Below are 22,717 nucleotides of genomic sequence, written 5' to 3'. Positions count from 1 at the left end.
TAGTTCAATCATATCAAGAATAATTGTACAATCACTATCACAATCAATTTTATAACATTTTTGTCCCCATGGTTAAATCGCTTTTCAAGTGAGTTGTATAATCACAATGAGTTCTAGTGTTCCCTCCCCATGTCCCCCTTCATTGTTTACTCCAGAAATCCCCTCACCATCCCTATCTGCCACCCCGCCCATATATCCCCTAGAAACACTTGCATCAGCTATTATGCTCTATGCATGCACTCCTGCGCTTTACAAACTGGGAAACCCAAGACAAACAATAGAAAACAAAATTAAAATAAAGTGGTAAGGATAAAAAAATAATAGTAACATAAAGATAAAAATACAAATAAGTAAGAAAGAAAAGACCACCCTCAATATTTAAAAAGCCAGGGAAGAAATTTTTGTCATGGAACATGCAAGAGATACTTGCACCTAGAACAAATTCAGGTTGGATCAATAGGGAGGTCAACGGACCAAGTTATCACGTTTGACTCGGCGTCATCAAGATTACAGTGATCTCCTATAGGTAGGCTGTTCAAGACCCTTATCTGTGGCTAGTGTGGTCTCTCAGAGGCTTAATCTAACTAGTTACTCTGCAGACAGTTGGGTTCCCATTTGTCCTCCATAGCCTTCTACCAATTGGGTGTTCACAATTTTAGCTCCGATACTTTTCCCTTCGTCATCTTTGAATTTTGTTATTGTCATCTTCACACAACACATTCTTTAGTTGGCCTCTAAGGTATCACTCTTTCTAGATTTTCTTCCTACCTCATTGACTGTTTTTCTTCCACTTTTTTCACTAGTTATTCCTCATCTCTCATACTACTAACTATTGAGAACGACCTACACTCAGTTCTCAGGTTACTCTATTTTAAAATCTACACCGAATCCCTTGGGATATTCTTATAATCCACAATTGAAATTCTATCTATATATTCATAAAAACATATTTTTCCAAAACTGTGTATTTAATTTTCTTTTTACAAAACAACCTTATCACCTTCAAAGTACTCTCCATTACACTTCAAACATTTGTCAAATCTGCAATTTCATTCTTGGAAATATTCGTCAAACTCATCTGTTTGGATGGCTGACTGCACCTCCCTTGTTTTTTTCTTCACCTCTTCTACGTCAGATTTTCAGTGAGATTGCAGAATTGTACAACCACTAAGAAAAATAGTATGGTGTTTCCATAAACAAATGCAAATATAAATACCTTATTGTCCTGCAATCTCTCTACTTGGTACAGGTCTTAAGGAGAAATAAAGAACCAAACATGAGACTTAATGGGAAAGTAAAACTGAAATGGACTTGAATTCTTTTGTGAGGATGAGGATGAGGATGAGGATGCGGGGAGGAGGAGAAATTAATGCATTGCCTTGGGCAAATGTGCTGTGCAAGGCTTCTTTAATTGTTCAAGTGCAAAGATGTCACTTGGAAGACAAAGGTAAGCCTGACCCAAGCCATGGCATTTTCACTCACTTCATACGCATATCAAATAAAGAAGACCAAAAAGAATGATGCCTTTGAATTATGGTGCTGGTGAAGCCTGTTGCATGTGCCATGGGCTGCCAGAGAATGAACAAATCTGAGTTGTAGTAAATACAGTCAGAATGCTCCTTTGAAGGGAGGAAGGAGAGACTTCTTTTCATGTCCTTTGGGCATGTCCTCACAAGGGACAAGTCCCAGGAGGAGAACATCAGGCTTGGTAGAGGGTCAGAGGGAAAGAAAATGACCTTGAATGCAATGGATTGACACAGTGGTCGTGACAATAGGTTCAAAAACAACAACTGTGACGACGGTGTAGGATCAGGCAATGTTTTGTCCCGTGTGCACAGAGTAGCAATGATTTGAAAATGACTCAATGGCACCTAAAAACAACGTTGACAGAGGCAGGCTGCCATGTGTTCCTCTCACAGAGTGACTAGTGAGTTCACAGTCACTCAGTCAAGTGCGTAACCTCTGCAATACCAGGGGCTCAATGTCATCTCAGAACTTAGTTTTAAAGTCTAAAGGATTTCTTTTGCCTTGCTCCACTGTTCCTAGGTATCTCAATCTCATTAACCACTAACTTCGCTCTCATGTAAAAACTCAGTCACCCTTCCCTCTTTCTTCTAGAGTAGTATTTAATCCACCAGCAAATCTTGAGGCCTCTGCCTTCAAAATATATCCCAACTTTGGCTGCTACCACCTTGATAAAATGGAGACTGATAACTGATCACAGACACTGTCATCTCTCATGAATTTCCTACTGCAGTAGTCTCCTCATAGGCTTTCTGCTTCCTCCCTGATACCAGGCAGAACTTGAAATTAATTAAGGCCTCATCACCCTTCTGCATACGAGTCTTCCGTGCTCTTCATCTGAGTAAACAAAACTTGTATTGTAGTTTATAGTACCTTACATCAGTGGCACTCCATGCTACCTCTCTGACTTCATATCCTAACACTTGGTCCCTCATGAGCTCCAGTCTCACTTGCTTCCCTGTTCTTCTTTGAAAATGTCCACTGAGCTCTGCCTTAAGGCCTGTCCATTGACTCTACCTAGTGCAATCTTTTCTGTGGGATATCATATCTGAATGGCTTGCTCCACTCCATTCAGGTTTCTATTAGTTCCTTATCAGAGAAGCCTTTCCTTACCATCCTACATAAAATAGTGCTTCCTATCATTTTACTCCCTCACACTCTATTCATATTTTTTACTTATATTTTAATTTTTTCTATTTTTTCATGATGTGGATCACCTCCTGCCATGTGTTTATTATTTACCTATTCCCACTAGAATCTAAGATCCATGAGGGCAAGAGTTGTGCTTTATTCATTGCTGCCTTCTCAGAGCCTAAAATAGCATCTGGTCGGCACTGAATACATTTTTACTGAATGAACAAGATAAATGTATTTTAAATATTATAAAATATGTGGTAATTATTACTGTTTGGGCCGGGTCTGGACTGAGCAGCTCCCACCTCCTCTCTGGCTCCTCAGGAAGATGAAACCTCACAGCCCCCATTCCCAGCCTCTCGGGAAGATGGATGACCTACTTGAACTATGCAACTCCTGCCCCAACACCCCAAAGAGCTTCTCTCTCCAGGGCAGGTTTGTGTAGCCCCTTTCCCAGCACTCCAGAGAGCAGGTTTGCAAACTTTCCACGGGTGGCATCCAGACTCAAGGCCCTGCAGCTACAAGCAATAAAAAAAAAAAAAATCTCCCTTCCGTCAATGTATACTTCCTTAGCTGGAGCCCTGTGTATCTCCCATCGCCTCACCGACAAGCTGTGACTTCCCTGACCTAACTGGAACTCGTCCGGGAGTTTTTCCTCGCCTTAATAAAGCCTCACTATACTTCTCATTCCTGACTGAGCCTTATCTCCTTCTGTGCCTCCGTCTCCAACCTCCCAATTACAAATTATGTTCCATAGATATGATATATACATAACATACATTTAAGTGTCTGTCAACTGTATGCATTGTTCAGTTGTTAACGGCATTTCATTTACCTTCATGAAATTTTATTATAAAAACAACAACTTATCAAGAATACCAACACTAATGGAGAATAAATTAAATCATTTACTTCACATTCTGGGTGTCAAAATCATGGAATTCTTCTGGCAATGTGATCGTATTATAGGCTGCTTCAAAATTCTCTTTTGGAAGGTCGACTAGTCCTGAAAGAAATTGAGGCACATAGTCAAAAAGCAATGATGCATTGTAAAATAAGAAACTCCCAACTAAATCACTATTCTCTCTCACTGGCCTACAGTTTAGCCTCCTAACTGGCCTCCCTGTATCACTCCGCTCCTCTGCAGTCTATTCTTTACAAAGAAGCCTGAGTGATATTTTACGTTAAACCAGCTCAGATTAGACCACTTCTATTCTTAAAATATGGTTCAGTGACTTTCAATTGCATTTCAATAAAATCCAGATTTGCAACCCCACACACGTGTGTGGCCTCATGGAAGAGGACACTTTCTTCTCTCACTGTGCTCCATTCACACTGCTCTTTGTGTTCCCTGAACAGGTCAGACACTTTTTGACCTCAAGATCTTTGCATTGCCATTTTCTCTGCCCCAAATTTATTCCCTCAGGGATTTTTCTCATTCTCCAAGCATGAGCTTAAATTCTATCCCCTTAGGACGGAAGGCTTTCCAAAACTTATCCCAATTAAAGTGAGCTTCTTTTATTTTCTATTGCAATATGCCGTGTACAAATTTTGTGTACAAGCACAGCATATATATATTTTAAAACTTTTTTTAATTACCTAATTCCCACAATCTCACACTCCATATCTGATTCTTATTTATCCTTGTATCCCATAGCTTAACATAGTGTTTCATCCAAGAATAGGATGAAAATATTTGTGAAATATATAAATGAAATAATAGAGAAAAAGAACACATGAACCATACTTGGCAGGATGGTAGGAGTATAAATTTACCAAAAATTCTATAAATATTTTAAATAAAGAGGACCAAAAAAAGGATATCTGTCGAACCGGACCCAACAAATACTGATCAAGGGAAGGCTATGCATAAGGGACTAAGATAGAGATTCTGAAATTCAGAAAATGACTATGACTAAGGCTCTGCCCTCAAGAAGCTTGCAGGCTTGTGAGTGAGACAACAGGAAAACAGACAGAAAATAGACGCCCAGGAGGCCGAGTGGGCTATGCAGTTATCTAGGGTTTGTTTAAACACTATTTATTTCCCATGTAAAGACAAAACAAAGATACAAAATAACCAACCCCAACCAGACCAATTGCCATGTGATTCCGACCCAAGTGTGACCCTAGAGGACAGGTAGCACTGCCCAAGACTATAATCTTTGTAAAAGGAAACAGCCACAACCTTTTCCCTGTGCAGGGTCTGGTGGGCTCGAACCACCAGCCTTTCTGCTAAAGGTGGAGTGTTTAACTGCAGTTCCACCAGGGCTCCTTCACAGCAAAATAAGTGACACATTAAAATTAAAATATCAGAGTTTCTTACACAGATGTGGTGGCTGTAAGTATATAACATATAAATGTACAGGAACATTACAAGTTTTGAAAAGCCTGCCCCTTTCCTGAAAATACAAACACAAGGAAAAAATGTAATTTTAAACAATCCAATAAAGCTGGAGGAGGAAGGGGAACGAAAAGGAAGAAAGAAAAAGGAAGAAAGGAGCAAGAGTTTATTCAGTCCCCGTCCATGAAATTATAGACTCAACCAAAAGGAAGCTTCCGCTCCCTGTGAAATTACAGAGTGCTGGTTGAACAAGTCTCGCCAAAACAACAACAGAGACAGAAATCAAGAGCAATTGGCATTGTACATATACCTGGGCGAAATGTCATCTTCATTTTAAGAAGTGCTTCATTGCAATCTGCCAAAAGATATTTTGCCTTCCTATTGTAGATTCGAACAACTCCCAAAAGAAGGTGTCCTGAAGTTCGAAGTGCAATTTTCACCTTTCAATAATTTTTAAAGCATTAGAGCATTTAAGAGGAAGGCCATAAGACTGTTCTTTAAAACGTACTGAAATCATATGAATTTCTTCTTTATAAAAAAAACATTTCACTTCTCGTTTTAGCCTCATTTAAAAGGATTTATCCATGTTTTTCCTTACTCAGTGAATATAATTTACGGAGGCATCAACATCAGTAGAAAACTATAAACTGAAGTTAGGCAGACAAATCAGGGCTCCAGCCTTGGCTCACTTAACCTTCCTTTTAAACTTGTTTATTAATACTAGCTATAATTTATTACAATAAGAGATGTGAGTGCAGTCTAACCAGTTGTCACAGTTGAAAATATTTTAGAGTTTTTCTTTTCTGACAGGTCGCCACCTTACACAGGTTCCAGCTTTCGCGGGTTTTATTGTGCATACTTACTTTTCTGCCAGGCATTGTGCTTTTCAGACATTAATTTATTTAATCCTCACAACCACCTCTATTTACAAAAGAGAAAAAGAGTAAAAACAAAACCAAAATCCCCCACACTGATCCTCGAGTATGCTAAGTAGCCTGCCCCAAGGATCACAACTTGTCAGTGGGAGAGCAGAAATGAAAATGAAAATATGACCAATTCAAAAGTCATGCTTTTTACTACCACGCTTTACTGGGTAAAGGTAGCCGGCCTCAGAGGGCTACTGTGAGGATTAAACTGAGGTACATAAAATCTAGCTTACTGCCGGGCACACAACTTTTTGAATTACATTTCATGTTTCTCTCAAACAGGAAAAAAACACATTTAAGTTATAAAAACAAGGCATCACTTTAAGAATTATTATATGAATCATAGTACTTTCTGTATTTTATAATGAATAAGTACCTTACTGCTTATGAATTGGTTTTATATTTTGATTAACACACAACCTGTTTTTGTCTTCTGCCTTCTTCAGTAATTCTTTAATTATTTTCCTAAGAAACACATCCTTTCTATGCATAAAGTATTTTGTTAGGGACTAAGAAAGGATAAAATATACATAGTATAAAAATGACTTTTATCCTTTAGAGTCCAATCTATTTCGGTACATATATGACATGGTTAATTACCAACGAAAACCAAAGCATGCTATGTTTGCACGGCAGAGGAATTACAATAGAGGAAACAACTTAAGACTCTCTTAGAGATTTCAGAAACAAAACGCATTTTAATTCGGCTCCTCCCCACAAGTTATGCCAAATAGAAACTGCCATTAGAGTCAGTGACATACCTTAGGTGAAATAATTTTTTCAATGGTTATCTCTAGGTTACATTCAAATACATGGGCCTTTGTAAGTTTCTTCTCCCAGTGAGCTGCGAGCCATATTTTGGCCAATGGGCCTCGCTTACTCATTAGCACATGCGTATAGAACATGCTGTCTGTGTTCTTTTGTTGTACTTTATGAACAAGAGAGAACATTAGAAGATGCTTAAAATTTGAATATAAAAATCTTTCAGTGCTGCTAAACGGCAAAAATACTTTTTTTAGTTCTATAAAAATAACATTCAGACTATTTTCTATTTCCATGTAATATCCCATTCAAATTATTTTCCCATGAAGAAAACTTTATTTCAAATATACAATTACCAAGTAATGATGTGGCTTTCTAAGACTGTTCAAATGTATCCTGGTCAATGATCTCTTGTTACACTTTATTTGATCAAAAGAAAGATTTGAACTCTCAAGTATGGTCAAGGAGGAAAACTGAAAAAGAGCAGGCGGTGGAAGTAAAGAAGAAAGCAGCAGCCAAGGCAGGCAAATTAAGAAAAGACAGATCGCTTCTTCTAAAACAAGAATTTCAGAGGTGTTGGATCATTGATTTATATCCAGGTATTTAATTTCTCGGTTCTCTTCTAGATGTTTCTGGTTTAATCAACACTATGCTAATTTTTCAAGTTAAAATACTGGAACCCCAATGGATCATGAAGTGGAAAAATGAAAACAAGACACTACAGGAAAGTAATCAGAGAGCAAGAAATAAAACAAGATGTGAAACATGGATAAAAGAGGAAAATAATTCCACTTAAAAGTGAAAGCGAGGAACTTCAAGCACATCCATCTCCACAAATTACCCCAAGGTGGCTAACATCCTAGGGTTCCATTTTTAAGTCAGAAAGGAGAAGGGTCGGCATTGAGGGTGGCTTCAAGGGGAGAATCCAATGCTTCCCTCAAACACGTGGCTGCTTCCAACACCCTCTAGGGAAGCTCTTTTTCTAAGTAAAAGCTTCGCTAAATCAGACAACTGAGCCAAACTGGACATCAAAGCAAAACCAGGTCCCCAAGAAGAACGCTGGGCAACCCTGGTCCATGTTCAAACCAGGAGGCGCAAACCGGGTTACCCCATCTCTTTCCAGAGTCCCTCTGCGGCCCCGCCCCGCCGCCCCGTGACAGACAGGTCGTGACAGTGGTTGGGCGAGCCCTCTGCCTGGGCCGCCCTCCTCTGCCCCCAATGAACGTGAGGGTTTAATTGTGTGTGAGGAACGGTGTACAGCGACGCCTCAGTCAAAATCCCCGAGGGGGGTGTGTGTCGGGGGGTGTGTGTGTGTGCGGGGAGTAAAAGGCGAAGGGAACGAAGAGGCTCGTGGGAAAACGGAATGACAGAGACGGGCATTGCCCCAGACATTTTTTGAAGCCCCCTCTACTTAGCATTCCCCCCCCCTCCCCACCCCACCCCGCAATCCCTTCGCCCCAGGGGTCATTGCTAGCTCGGCGGGCTTCCTTCCCGGGACCGGCCGGGCGGAGGGTGCGGGGCGGGGCAGCTGCAGGGCGCGAGCCGAATTGGAGGGGGGCAGTGAAGAGCGCGCGTTGGAGGGGGCGGGTGCCACGCTGAGGCGCGGCGAGAAACTCGGAGGTGCTGAGGGGAAAGGGTGCCCGGGACCCCCACCCCACCTCCTCAGGCCACCCCTCGGGGCCCCCAAGGCGAATGCCCGGAGGCGGCGTCGCCCAGAGCGAGGGGCCCGGGCTCGCGGCCATCTCCGCGCTCCTGAGGTGAGCCGGACCCTCCCGAGGGCGAGGCAGCCCCTGCGAGCCCGCGCGTCCCCTGCGCGCTGCCCGCTGTCAGCCGGGGCGCTGCCCGGGCCCGGCCCCCGCGCGTGGCCCGAGGACAGCCCGAGAGGCGCCCCGGCGTGGCTGCCTCCCGTGGGCCCTGCGGACGCGGCCCGCTGAGGGGCCGTGAGGAGCGGGCGCGGGCGAGCGGGGACGCGGCTCCCCCAGTCCCCCGGGTCCACCGGCGGCCGGCCGCGCCCTACTTTCAGCGCGCGGTCGGAAGGGAGGCGCGCCCCGGCAGCGGCGGCGAAGAGGGGCCAGGTCCGCGAGTCACGGCCGAGCCGAGGGTCTCCAGGAGCTGCTGGGCGTCAGCAGGAGCGCGGCAGGGTGAGGGGCGGGGCGGCGCGACAGAGACGGGGCGGGGCGACATGGAGGGGCGGGGCGACAGGGGGCGTGCCCAGCCTCCCGCGCAGCAGTCTCCAATCTCCAGGGCGCTGAGGGTTTGGGGGGCGTGGCTCTGAGCCCAGGCTCCCCCCCCCACGCCCCCTGTCGTGAAGGTTGCTGACTCCCATTTAGTGATCTTTGAACATCCCTAAACTGGAGTCCCATGTCCTCCACTTCCTGGTTTAGGGGCCCCTCGGAATACTTAAAAAAATATTTTATTGTGGGCTCGTACAATTCTTATCACAATCCATACATCCATCCATTGTGTCAAGCAGGTTTATACATTTGTTGCCATCATCATTCTCAAAACGTTCGCTTTCTACTTGAGCCCTTGGTTTCCCCCTCCTTCTCCACCCCCCATCCCTCAGGAACACTTGATAATTTATAAATTATTATTACTTTGTTATGTCTTACATTGTCCGACGTCTCCCCTCACCCACTTTTCTGTTGTCCATCTCCCAGGGAGGGGGTTATATGTAATCGGTTCCCCACTTCTACTCCACCTTCGCCTTACCACTTATTTAACTCTTTGAACCTTATTTCCTTAATCCATCCCAAGTGGGTCTGACACAGGTAGAATAGCTTTTTTTGTTTTAGTTTTCATAATTACTGCCTTTTATTATCTGCATCGATCAATCCAATCTGCATTTGTGTTTTGTCTGGGGAACATTACATATAAACTGACAGATGTATTTTAATACTGAGTATCTATATATTACTAATGGTAAAATGTTTTTTAAAAAAGTACACGTGGTATATTGTAACTCTAATACATCCTAATTTGCAAGTTTAGGAGTATGTGTATCTACGCCATGGAGTATTGTAATAATATTCAATAGCCAAAGCTGCTAGAAACTGAGAGTGGGGGAAATCCTATCAGAGCATGAGGATCCAAGGCTGCTTTCCTCCCGAGACTTTCATAATAAACACTACTACCTCTTAGAATAATAATGGTATGCAATATGTAGATTTTGATAAGGTGCCAGACTCCTTGCTGGGCATCTCTATAGGTTGCCTCAAACAACTTCACAAAGGGGTTATTATAGCTTCCCCCCCCCACCACTTTGCTAAATAGAGACCTACAAAAGTGGAAGAACATACATACCGTGGTCATGGATAGGAAAACAACATAATGAAAATGTAAAGGTCAACACTACTCAAATGTATCTGTAGATATAATTCAGTCCTGAATCAGATTCCAATCATCAACTTCATATACAAAGGAAAGAAATCCCAGGGAAGCCAAGCACTACTGAAGAAGAACAAAGTAGGGGGTCTCGCCCTGTTTGATTTCAGCCAGAGTAGTCAAAACTGCCTGGTACTGGCACCACGACAGACACGTGCACCAATGGATTTGAGAAGCCAGAGTAAATCCATCCACTATGCACAGCTGATGATGATGCTGAATTGGATATACATTTGCACCATCCTTATCTCACATCACATAAATTTTATATTACAAAATAACTAATGCAAGATGGATGAAAGACCTAAATGTAAAGATCATCAGAGTTACAGTCGCAGAACCCCACAGGGGCAGTTCTACCCTGTCTCTACGAATTGGGATTGACTCGATGGCAGAGTCTGAATTTATGGCATGAATCGACTGACAAACATAGTGTTTAAAGTGCACAAACAGCAGAAGATAAACTAGATTACTAAGACCTCCTAAAAATTAAGGATGCAGGTAAGTCATAAATTATCAAAACATTTATCAAACAAAACTATCAAAATGTAAAGCTACTATTTGTCATATACTTTAGACATATTCTCAAAAGAGACCAATCCTTGGAAAAAAGATGTCAGGTTTGATAAAGTGGAGGGCCAATGGCAAAGAGGAAGAAACCTAAGTAGATAGATTGTCATTTGTGGTTGCAACAATGGCCTCAAACATTGCAACAATTGTGAGGATGGTGTAGGACGGGCCAGGGTTGTTTTTTTTTTCTTTTATACAGTGGGTTGCTATGAGTCAGAAACAATTTGAAGGCCAACAACAACAACAACAGCAACACTTTCTCCACATATCCTTATCCAGGTTTACATACTTCTGGAAGCAATATTTCCATATCTCTAACCTTATGACTCACAGCGACCCCTCTGGGTCAGCATCAGCTCAATGGCTGTGAGAACCCTTCTGTGAAGAATTCTGCACTCTTTGATTTATACTACATTAAACAGTGATTTTTGGGCATCTTTGAGGGACTCAAATATATTCTTTTCCCAATGTTTCTTGTGTTTGGGGATCAAAAGGAACTCTGAGGGGGCCAAGATCAGGGCCATACTTCTTCCAGGACAGACTTCTTTGTCCTTTTAGCAGTCTATAATACTTTCAACATTCTTCTCCAGCACCACAATTCAATGCACCTTATTCAATGTGCAACTTTCCCACGCATAGAGACAATTTAAAATAACATGATTTGGGTCAGGTACACCTGAGTCATCAAAGTAACTTGCTTTTCCATGCCCTAAACAGTTCTTGTGACAGGTTTACCCATGTAATGAATGCACCTTTTGGTCTCTTAACTGCTGGTTCTATGAGCATTGATTGTGGATCCGAATAAGAAAATCCTTAACAACTTCAACCTTTTCTCCACTTATTGTGATGTTATCTATCGGTCCAGTTATGAGGATTCTGGTCTTATTTACAATAGTTGTAATCCATACTGCATTCTGAAATCCTTGAGCTTCCTCACCAAGTGCTTCAAGTCTTCCTCATTCTCAGTAAGCAAGCTTGTGTCATCTGCATATCCAAAGTTGTTAATAAGCCTTCCTCCTATCCTGAGGCTGCATTCTACTCTATATAATCCAGCTTCTCTGATGATTTGCTCAGCACACAGATTGAATAAGTATGGTGAGAGAATACAAGGTTGTCTCACACCTTTCCTGATTTTAAACCATGCTCTGTTCACAAAACTGCCTATTGATCCATGTGCAAGTTTTGCATAAGAACAATTAAGTGTTCTGGGATTCCTATTCTTCTCAAAGCTATCCATAATTTGTTATGATCCACATACTCAAGTGCCTTGGCATAGTCAATAAAACCTATGTAAACATCTTTCTGGTATTCTCTGCTTTCAGCCAAAATCCATCTGACATCAATAATGATATCCCTTGTTTTATGTCCTCTTCTGAATCTGGCCTGAACCTCTGGCAGCTCCCTCTCAATGTACTGCTACAATTGTTGTTGGATGATCTTCAGCAAAATTTTACTTGCATGCGATATCAGCGACATTCTTCTCTAATCTGAGCATTCTCCTGGGCTACCTTTCTTTGGAATGGGTACAACTGTGCATCTCTTCTAGTCTGTTGGCCAAGTAGCTGTCTTCCAAATTTCCTGGCTTAGATCAGTAAGGACTTCCAGTGATTCATCAGCTTGTTGAAACATTTCAGTTGGTATTCCATCTGTTCTTAGAGCCCTGTTTGTAGCTAATGCTTTCAGTGCCGCGTGAACTTCTGCCTGCAGCATCATTAGTTCTTGCTTATATGTTACCTCCTGAAATGGTGGCATGGTGACTAGTTCTTTTTGATACAGTGACTCTGTATTCTTTCCATCTTCTCTTGCTACTTCCTGCATCCTTCAATATTTGACCCAGAGAATCTTTCACTATTGCAACCGGAGGCTTCATTTTTTTCTTGAGTTTTTTCAGTTTAAGATATGCTGAGCCTGTTCTTCATTTTTTATTTTCTAACTCTAGGTCTTTACACATTTCATTGTAATATTTGGCTTTGGCTGGTAAGGCCCAATAATTTCTGACAATGCGATCTAGCATAATACAATCAACTTCATGATGGAATCTGCTGTGACCAGTTAAGCAGTTGTAAAAAGACAAGAATATTCAGGTCACGGCTCTTACTCAGGTCACAGCCCTGATGAAAATTAAAGGGAGTGTGGCTTACTTCCTACATAAATAGATGCTGTGGAAAGCTTGCTAGCTTTTTGATGGGCATGGATCTGGCTCATTGACTTCCAGTTCTTTGCCATATTATCTGCCAATCCTGAAAGTCATCACCAGTCTGCCATCTGCCCCAATGAACTTGCATATATTTGCCTGTCCAATTACAAGCTTGGCCTGCTGGTTTTAGGTCATCCACCTGTGCAGGCTGTGGTGTGCCAGGCTATTTCAGGTTCATCAGTCTCAGATGCTAGGTGAATCAGGAGAAGTCTTTAGTTTAACATCTGACCGATAGGCTTGAAAGATTTACCCACTTCTATAACTGTGTGAGACAATTTCTTGATAAAACTCTCTCTATATAAATATATTATAAATAGATAAGATATAAATATTAATAAATACATATATAATTCATAAACAATAAATATATGTATATATTTATATATTTGTTTAATGAATTGAAGTATATGTGGCTTCGAGAATGCTTCTTCCCATTACCCCCAGTCATTCCCAATGTACAAACATTCTCCTAAAACCTTCCCCATAGCTCCGAGTGGTATAATTTTTATTTGAAAGTTCTGGTTAGTGGAGGATCGGAGAATTGACGGGCCCAATTTCACTTTGTAAATGGAAAAACCCTAACTTAGATATCCCGGCCCCCAAAGCCTTGTTCTCCTTGACTTTTTCAGTAAAATGGTCCACAAAAGGAGACCGACCAGGTGGTGGGGAAGGAGGTTTCCTGTAGAATTGCGCTGCGGACACCAGGTGGCGCTAACACACAGACTAGTTACCCAAGTCTTGGATGCCACGAGGTATATAATGCAAAAGCACTTGTCAGAAGCCAGGCTTTGAGACAGTTTCCTTTGCTCTCAACTCCTCCCCTTCGCCATGGTTCTTTACGTCTTCGTTTTCTGCTCTGTCAACCAGGACTATCAATGGATACTTCCAAGCCAGGTGATATGGGTGTGGTGGTCCCTGTAAGTGGAAGCTGTTCAGCACACAGGCATCCATCCTTCCTCTGACAGGACCCAAAGTAGTCTCTAACTATTGTCTTCGCTATAATATTTGTCATTGGCAGAGAGTGACCAGTTGTGTTGCCATGAGTGGGGAAACTGGAAAATGAGTAGGGAATTCACTTTTATTGATGTGCAGGGAGGTTTGGCCCTTATTGCTTTGTCTTTGTGTAGTATTTTTACTGACAGGGATGAACTTTATCTTCCTCATTTTGTGGATGAGGATAGAGGGCTCTGAATGATGAAGCAAACTGCTTCCGGTCACACTGTGAAAGGAGACAGGGGTGCTTTCTGAATCCAAGGTGTCCTGATTCTAGGAACCTGTTGGTTCCCACGGCACTGTTCTCCCTCCCTCCCTCCCTGAGGCTGTTTCAGAAAAGCACACAAAACAACAGAATCATAGTTGCCATTGATTCTGACTCGTGGTCCCCGTGGGACCCGGGTGTGGTCCGGAGGGTTTTCAGTGGCAAGAAGCCAACCACGTCTTTATTTCAAGGAGTCTCTGGGTGGACTTGACCCTCCTGTTTGGTTGGCAGCTGAGCACATGAGTCATTTGTACCACCGGAGAAAGTTCCTATCAAGAGCCTCCAAAAGCCTGACCCTGCTCAGATCTACAGAAAACTGTAATACCTCTCTACAAAAAAGGTGAACAATCCAATTAAAAGTGAGGCAGAGGCCCTGAACATACAGTTCATCAAAGATGACAGCCAATAGCCAACAAACATATGAAGACACTCTCATGATCACTCGCTGTTCCAGAGTTGCAAATCAAAATGAAGAGATACCGCCCTTACATTAACATGGACAGCCAAATTCAGTAAGACAGAAAATAACAGTGATACCGACATCGACCGTCAAGTTCAATAAGATTGAAAATAGCCATTGCTAGAGAGACTGCTGGAGGGATTGGAACCCACATACATTGCTGCTGGCGGACTGTAAATATGTACAACTGTACATAATGCACAACCACTGTGGAAAGCAATGTGGCACCACCGCAAACATGTGGGACTAGAAAGCCCATACTACCCAACAATCACTCTGCTGGGTACATATGTCCCAAAGAAGTCAGAGTTATAACATGAGCAGACATCCGCACCGCCAAGTCCAGTGCAGTGCTGTTCACAACAGCAAGAAGATGGAAACAGCCTAACTGGCCACAAGCAGAAGAATGGATAAGGAAACTCTAGTACACACACCCAATGGAACACAGCATTGCTTAAGATCAGCGATGAAACCACGAAGCACCTCAAGACATGGGTGGACCTGGATCTGTGAAATCGTGTAATTACAAAAGGACGAATATTACACAAGACTACTACTTATAAGTGAAAAAATTATATAAAAAAACAAGAGGAAGACATTTATGCCAAGGGAACAGACTTTGGAGGCTGCCAAGGGCAGAGGGCACGGGAGGGAAGAGAAAGTACACAGGGGATGGGTGTGAACATTGGTGCACCAGGCGATGGTCACCCACAAGAAGGAGAAGAGTCATCAAGGAAGGGGCTGGGGGTGAATTTTTAAGGAGGGGGTGGTGGGGCGGTATTGATTAGCAATTTATACTGTTGGCTAAAAAAGTGGGTGACTTGAAACGTAACCCCCACCTATTTTACAATTTCAAACAATGGGGGAAAAGAGCCTGATGCAGAGATCTAATGACTAATATATATTGAACCTTTCCTATGACCCTGAGCAGATTCCTTGGTCTGTAGCTTCTACAAAGCAAAGACCATGACTTTCTAACACAGGGTGCTGTGTTGATGAAATATGTTAAAAACAACACAGAGTTGAAGAGGGCTTGGTGCATAGTGAAGGCTGATTCCCGCTCATGGAGACTCCATGTGTGTCAGAGTAGAGCTGGGCTCCACAAGGGTTTCCTGTGATGGATGTTTTCAGATGGAGGTGGTTTTCTGAGGTGCCTGTCAGTGGACTCGAGTCTCCACCCTTGCAGTTTACGGCACCCAGGAACTCCACATGGCACCTGCAAACCTTTCTTAGGTAGCAGGAACTGCTGTGTGCTACATGTTAATGCTTCAATTTCTCCCAGCAACCTTAGGATGTAGGTAGCATTATGCTCCCCATTCTATAGATGATCCTTTGACATCCAACAGAGTACAGTCTTTTTTAAAAAAAATCATTTTATTAGAGGCCCATACAACTCTGATCACAATCCATACATACATCAATTGTGTAACGCACATTTGTACATTCATTGCCCTCATCATTTTCAAAACATTTGCTCTCCATGTAAGCCCCTGGCATCAGCTCCTCATTTTTCCCTCCCTCCCCACTCCTACCTCCCTCATGAACCCTTGATAATTTATAAATTTTGTCATATCTTTCCCTGTCTGACGTCTCCCTTCACCCACTTTTCTGTTGTCTGTCCTCCCAGGGAGGAGGTCACATATAGATCCTTGTAATCGGTTCCCCCTTTCCAACCCACCTTCCCTCTACCTTCCCAGTATCGCCACTCATACCACTGGTCCTGAAGGGATCATCTGCCCTGGATTCCTTGTGTTTCCAGTTCCTATCTGTACCAGTGTACACCCTCTGGTCTAGCCTACTTGGGAGGTAGAATTGGGATCATGGGGGGGGGGGGGAGGGCAGGAAGCATTTAGGAACTAGAGGAAAGTTGATGTTAACCTGACTGGCTCTTCTCCTCCTCAAGACCCTTCTTGAATGCCCAGTGGTCTACAAATGGGTCTCCACTCTGCATCCACCCCCCTCATTCACTACGATAAGATTTTATGTTGTGATGATGCCTGATGACTGATCCCTTTGACACCTCGTGGTCATACAGGCTGGTGTGCTTCTTTCATGTGGGCTTTGTTGCTTCTGAGCTAGATGGCCGTTTGTTTACCTTCAAGCTTTTAAGACCCCAGATGCTATATCTTTTGATAGTCGGGCATCATCAGTTTTCTTCGTCACATTTGCTTATGCACCCATTTGTCGTCAGCGATCGTATCAGGTAGGTAAGCACACAATGATATGATTTTTTGTTCTTCGATGTCTGATGCCTGATCCCTTCAGCATCTTGTGATCACACAGGCTGGTGTGCTTCTTCCATGTAGGCTTTGTTGCTTCGGAGCTAGATGGCTGCTTGTTTACCTACAAGCCTTTAAGACCTCAGATGCTATATCTTTGGATAGCCGGGCACCATCAGCTTTCTTCACCACATTTGCTTATTCACCTGCTTTGTCTTCAGCGGTTGTGTCAGGAAGGTGAGCATCATAGAATGCCAATTTAATAGATTAAAGTATTCTTGCATTGAGGGAGTACTTGAGTAGAGGCCCAATGCCCTTCTGCTGCCTTAATACTAAACCTATAAATGTATGCATATAGATCAATTCCCCATCCTTATATGTAAATATATTTGCATATGTACATGCCTTTATTTAGATCTCTATAAATGCCCTTTGCCTCCCAGCTCTTTCCTCTATTTCCTTTGACTTTCCCACGATCATGCTCAGTCCCCACCTGGGTTTCAGCAATTCCTCTTGGTTACATTACCCTTGATCATGCCCTACCAGTCCTCCCATACCCTCCTCACCACCGATTTGGATCACTTGTTGCTCCCTTGTCCCTGGGTTTGTTAACACCACTTCCTTTCCCCCCACCTCCCCCTCTCCCATGTTCCCCCGGAACTGCTGGTCCCCTTGTTTTCTCCTCCAGATTGTTCATCCAGCCTATCTTATTTAGACAGACATGCAGAAATAATGACATGCACAAAAACAAGACAGGGCAAAACCAAACAACAAAACAAAACAACAACATCAAGCCAATGACAAAAAACAAAACACAACATCAAGAAAGAAAAGCTTTTAGTTATTTCAAGGATTGTTTGTTGGCCTTTAGGACTGTTTTCCAGTCCAGTCTGTTGGGGCACCACGCCCTGTCCCCAAAGTCCACCTTCAACATTCCCTGGGGACCTTGTTGCTCCATTCTCTTGCTGTTCTGTTGCACCCCCTTAGTGTTTTGCCTCGGTGTGGTGGGATCATATTGGGTGCAATTCCCACACTGTGTGTCCGGTGTTGTCCCCTATAGGGTCAGTGAGGGGTGTCATGTCTTATAATGGGGCTGGCCATGTGGTCCTCTCTGTGGACTGGCTACTTTGAGTGGGAACATCGTCCTCACGGCCTGGTTGACCAGGCTGTGTTCCACTGTCTCCTCCTCCCCCTTCATCTGCTCCCGTGTGCTCTGATCAGATATGTCACTCTCCTGGAGCTGCAGATTCAATGCCGTGCTTTGAAATAAATTCTTCTGGGGGGAGAGGCAGGTGTCCCCATAGCAGTTGGGATTGGGCACGGCCCCCCAGACCTCTCCACTGGTTCCCTACTCCCTGCTGGCATGTGGCATTCACATTTCAGAGCACTGGTTGAAGTCTGGTCCCTCTTTCCCGGTGGAGATATAAACAATACCCTCCTCTTGGGTGGGTTAGTGCCCTGTGTCCCTGCTCCCCATTTCTTTTTTCATTATTATTATATTTTCCTTTCCCCGCCTCCTTTTTAGCTTTTTAGTTGTCTACCATGTGTATCCCTGTATTTGGTCTGGTCCCTGCCATACCACCTGGTCCTCATCTTAGAAATGTTTGTATAGTAGCTTTTTCCCTACACCCCCTTTGCATTTTTTTTTATAGCTTACCGCAGCGGGCTCATGTTGTACTTATCCTTCTGTGCCTCACTTACTTCGCTTAGCATGATTTCCTGCAGTTCTGCCCATGCAGCTATGTGCTTCATACTGCATACCTGCTTTTTAGCAATGTGTAGTACTCCATTGTATGCACATACCACAGCTTTTTAATCCAATCTTCAGTTGATGGAAATTTGGGTGTTTCCAACTCCTTGCAATTGTGAACTGTGCTGCAATGAACATTGGAGCACCGGTCTGGCCTTGGTTTGTGTCTTGCCTCTTCTGGGTATATGCCCAGTAGGGGGATGGCTGGGTCATATGGTAACTCTATTTCCATCTGTTTTAGATATCGCCAGATCGATTTCCATAGTGGCTGTACGTACTTACAAGTCCACCAGCAGTGGATGAGAGTTCCTGTCTCCCCACAGCCCCTCCAACACTTGTTGTTTTCTGATTTTTTGAATTGGGCTACCTTTGAGGGTGTCAGGTGGTACCTCATTGTTGTTTTAATTTGCATTTCTCTTATGGCTAAAGATCGGGAACATTTTCTCATATGTTTATTGGCCATTGAGATTTCTGCCCTTGTGAAACTTCTGTTCAGGTCCTTTGCCCACCTCCTCAGTGGGCAATTAGTTTTTTTCTTTTTCTTTTTGGAAGCTAGCAGAGTATTGTAGATTTTAGTAATAAGGCCTTTGTCTGATGCATTATTGCTAAAGATGTTTTCCCAGTATCTGGGCTCTCTTATTACTCTCTTGGTGAATTCTTTCGATGTACACAGGCATTCTATCTTCAGTATTTCCCATTTGTCCATTTGTGCCTCCTCTGTGTTTGTGTCCTTCCCTATTTCTGAAAGCCTATGTATTCCCTGTGCCAAAGTTCTCAAGTTGGTTCCAATTCCCTCACTGGTGGCTCTAATAGTTAGGGGTTTAACTTCCAGGTCTGTGACCCACCTTGGATTTATTCTTGTGCATGGAGTGAGATAAGGGTCTTGCTTCATTTTCCTGAAGATAAATATCCATTTTTTCCAGCACCATTTGTTAAACAGGGCATCTGCTTCCCATTGGATATTTTTTGGACCCTTATCAAAGATCAGTTGTCTGTATGCTGATGATTTTATTTCTGGGTTTTCAGTTCTTTTCCATTGGTCTGAGCATCCGTCATTGTACCAATACCCTGCGGTTTTGACAACTATGGGGGTATAGTATGTGCTAAAGTCAGGTAACAAGCCCTCCCACTGTGTCCTGCTTCTTGAGGAGTTCTCTGCTAATTCTGGGCTTCTTCCCTCTCCTTATGAAGTTGGTGATCAGTTTTTCCATTTCTTTAAAGAAGGATCAGGGTAATTGTATCGGGATGGCATCAAATTTATATAGTGCCTTTGGCAGAACTGACATCCTGACTATTGAGTCTTCCAGTCCATGAGCTTGGGATATTGTTCCATTTGTTGAGGTCGCTCTTGGTTTCTTGTAATAGTGTTCTGTAATTTTCCCCATATAGATCTTTTGTTCATTTAGTCAGGTGTATCCCTAGATATTTCAGTTTGTGTTTGGCTATTGTGAAGGGTACCACCTTTTTGATCTCTTCTTCTGTGGTCTTCTCTGATGTGTATAACAGTCCGATGGACTTCTGTTTGTTGATCTTGTATCCTGCCACTCTGCCAAACTCCTCTATTGCTTCCAGTACTCCCCTTGTGGAACTTTTGGGATTTTCCATATATAAAATCATATCATCTGCAAATAACGATCGTTTCACCTCTTCCTTCCCCAGACAAATACCTTTCATGTCTTTTCTTTGCCTTATGCTGTTAGCTAAAACCTCCAGCATGATATTAAGTAAGAGTGGGGACAAGGGGCATCCTTTTCTGGTCCCCTTTCTCAGTGGGATATGTTAATCTTTTCTCCATTGACTACCACGTTGGCTGTTGGTTTTTCATAGATAGCTTGTATTGTCTTGAGGAATTTTCCTTCTATTCCTATCTTCTCAAATATCTTAAACAGGAATTGATGTTGTCGGATGCTTTTCCTGCATCTATTGATATTATCATGTGGTTCTTATATTTCTTCATGTCAATGTGATGAATAATACTGATGGTCTTTCGTATGTTGAACCATTCCTGCATCCCTGGTGTGAATCCTACTTAGTTTTGGTGAATTATTTGTTTTACATACTTTTGTAATCTGTTTGCTAGTATTTTGTTAAGGATTTTTGCATCGATGTTCATTAGGGAAATTGATCTGTAGTTCTCAATTCTTGTGGGATCCTTGCCCGGGTTTTGGTATCAGAGTTATACTAGCTTCATAGAAAGAGTTTGGGAGCTTGCCGTCTTTTTCTATGTTCTCGAAGAGTTTGTGTAGGACTGGTGTTGGTTCTTCCCTAAATGCTTGATAGAATTCTCCAGTGTAGCCATCTGGTCCAGGGGATTTTTTTGTTGGTAATCCCTTGATAACCTTTTCTATATCTTCTATTGCTATGGGTCTGTTGAGATTCTTGACGTCCACCGAGGATAGTCTATGGAGGGATTGTTTTTCCAAGAATTTGTCTATGTCTTCCAAATTGTTGAATTCATTGGAGTTCAATCCTTCATAGTACTGTGTAACTATCCTTTGGATTTTGCATCAGTTCCAACTTACAGAACACAACACTGCCTGGTCCTGGGCCATCCGCACAATAGCCCTTATGCTCCAGCCCATTGTTGCAGCCACAGTGTGACCCCATCTTCTCCAAGGGCTTCCAGTTTCATTGGCCTTCCACTTTACCAATGTTTGAAGTTATACATAAGGTTTTCAGTGGCTGCTTCCTCCGAAGTGGGCAGCGAAGTTGTGATAGGTAGGATTATTTTGCCAACCTGGCCAATAAACACATGTGGGGTTAATAAGGCTGCAATTTGATTGAAGGGCAAAGAGAAAAATGGCTCAGGGAACCTCGCCTTTCTGTCCCTTGCTCTGTGATGATTGGACCAGTGTGCAGCTACCTTGGCTAGTTCTCTGCCTCAACTTGCGAGCTGCACTATCTGTGGGATACCCAACCCGTGGACTGTGCCGTTGTAGTTTGAGGCTCCTTCAAGACCTGCTTCACCACACTGCTAGTGTATACATCACTTGAGCTGGGGAATGTCGGACCCTGTCATCTGGCTGTTGGTGACCTGCCCTGCTGCTTGCTGTCTGTGGCCAGATTGCCTGTATTGTTCTACAGAAGACTCAGTCGTCTGCTTCCGTCACTTGCACCTAATAACCCTCGTGAGTTGAAGGACTGCCAGTGTATTAACTGTCTCACAGAGTGAGTTGAACTGAGCCATTTGTACTGCTCTGTGGACAAATTAGCTGTTTATTTCTTATATTGTATCTACCTATCTATCAACTCATAAGTGTCCTGGTTTTGTTTCTCTAGAGAACCCTGAATAGCACAGAATTCCTTCATAGTTCTTTCAGAAGAGAACATGGAGTAAGGGATATCCTTGCCAATGTTAGATGGATCTTGGCTGAAAGCCGAGAATACCAGAAAGATGCTTACTTGTGGTTTATTGACTATGCCAAGGAATTTGACTGTGCAGATCATAACAAACTGTTAGAAGAGCAGGCATTCCAGAACACTTTATTGTGCTCATTCAGAACTTGTCCCTGGATCAAGAGGCAGTTGTGTGAACAAGAAAAAGGGAAAACTTCCTGGTTTAACATCAGAAATGGTGTGTGTCAAGGGTGGTATCCTCTCACCATACATATTCAATCTGTATGCTGAGCAAATCATCAGGGAAGTTGGGTTCTATGGAGAAGAATGGAGCATCAGGATTGGAGGAAGGCTTATTAGCAACCTGAAATATGCAGATGATGCAGCCTTGCTTGCTGAAAGTGAGGCGGCCTTGAGGCACCTGCTGATGAAGATCAAGGACTGCAGCTGGCAGTATGTATTCTTGTTTGTCCTTTCAGCAGTCAATGGTTCTTGTAATATTTTTTGCCACTACCACAATTTAAACATATAGATTCTTCTTCGGTTTTTCTTATTCAGTGGCCAACTTTCACATACCTAGGAGGTCATGGAAAAATAATATGGGTCAGGGGCAGCTTAGTCCTCAATGTAACATCTTTGCTTTTCAGTACTCTCAGGAGGTTTGTGAAGCCAATTGACCCAATACAATGCATCTTTTGATCTCTTGGCTGCTGCTTCCTTGGGCATTGAATTGTGGATCCAAGCAAGACAAAATCCATGACAGCTTCAATCTTTTCGTCATTGATCATGATGCTACCTATTGGTCCAGTTGTGAGAATTTTGATCTTCTGTATATTGAGTTGTCATCCATCCTGAA

General features: G+C 42.9%; 1 protein-coding gene across 1 annotated transcript in view; it reads right to left on the bottom strand.

The window, feature by feature from the left end:
• RAD21L1 (RAD21 cohesin complex component like 1) overlaps positions 1 to 6,830 on the bottom strand; it is a 32,108-nt gene extending 25,278 nt beyond the window's left edge. Inside the window, exons 1-3 of the mRNA XM_075527802.1 lie at positions 6,687 to 6,830; positions 5,310 to 5,439; positions 3,571 to 3,664 (exon numbers count right to left, since the gene is read on the bottom strand). Of these exons, the coding sequence (XP_075383917.1) occupies positions 3,571 to 3,664; positions 5,310 to 5,439; positions 6,687 to 6,830 (368 nt within the window). The remainder of the gene's footprint in view (positions 1 to 3,570; positions 3,665 to 5,309; positions 5,440 to 6,686) is intronic.
• Between the last annotated feature and the right edge of the window lie 15,887 nt (positions 6,831 to 22,717).

This window comes from Tenrec ecaudatus, chromosome 12 (genome assembly GCF_050624435.1).
Source record: "Tenrec ecaudatus isolate mTenEca1 chromosome 12, mTenEca1.hap1, whole genome shotgun sequence".
NCBI classification, from domain to species: domain Eukaryota; kingdom Metazoa; phylum Chordata; class Mammalia; order Afrosoricida; family Tenrecidae; genus Tenrec; species Tenrec ecaudatus.
Note: the sequence above shows the minus strand (reverse complement) of the source record. Positions and strands in the feature narration are given on the sequence as shown.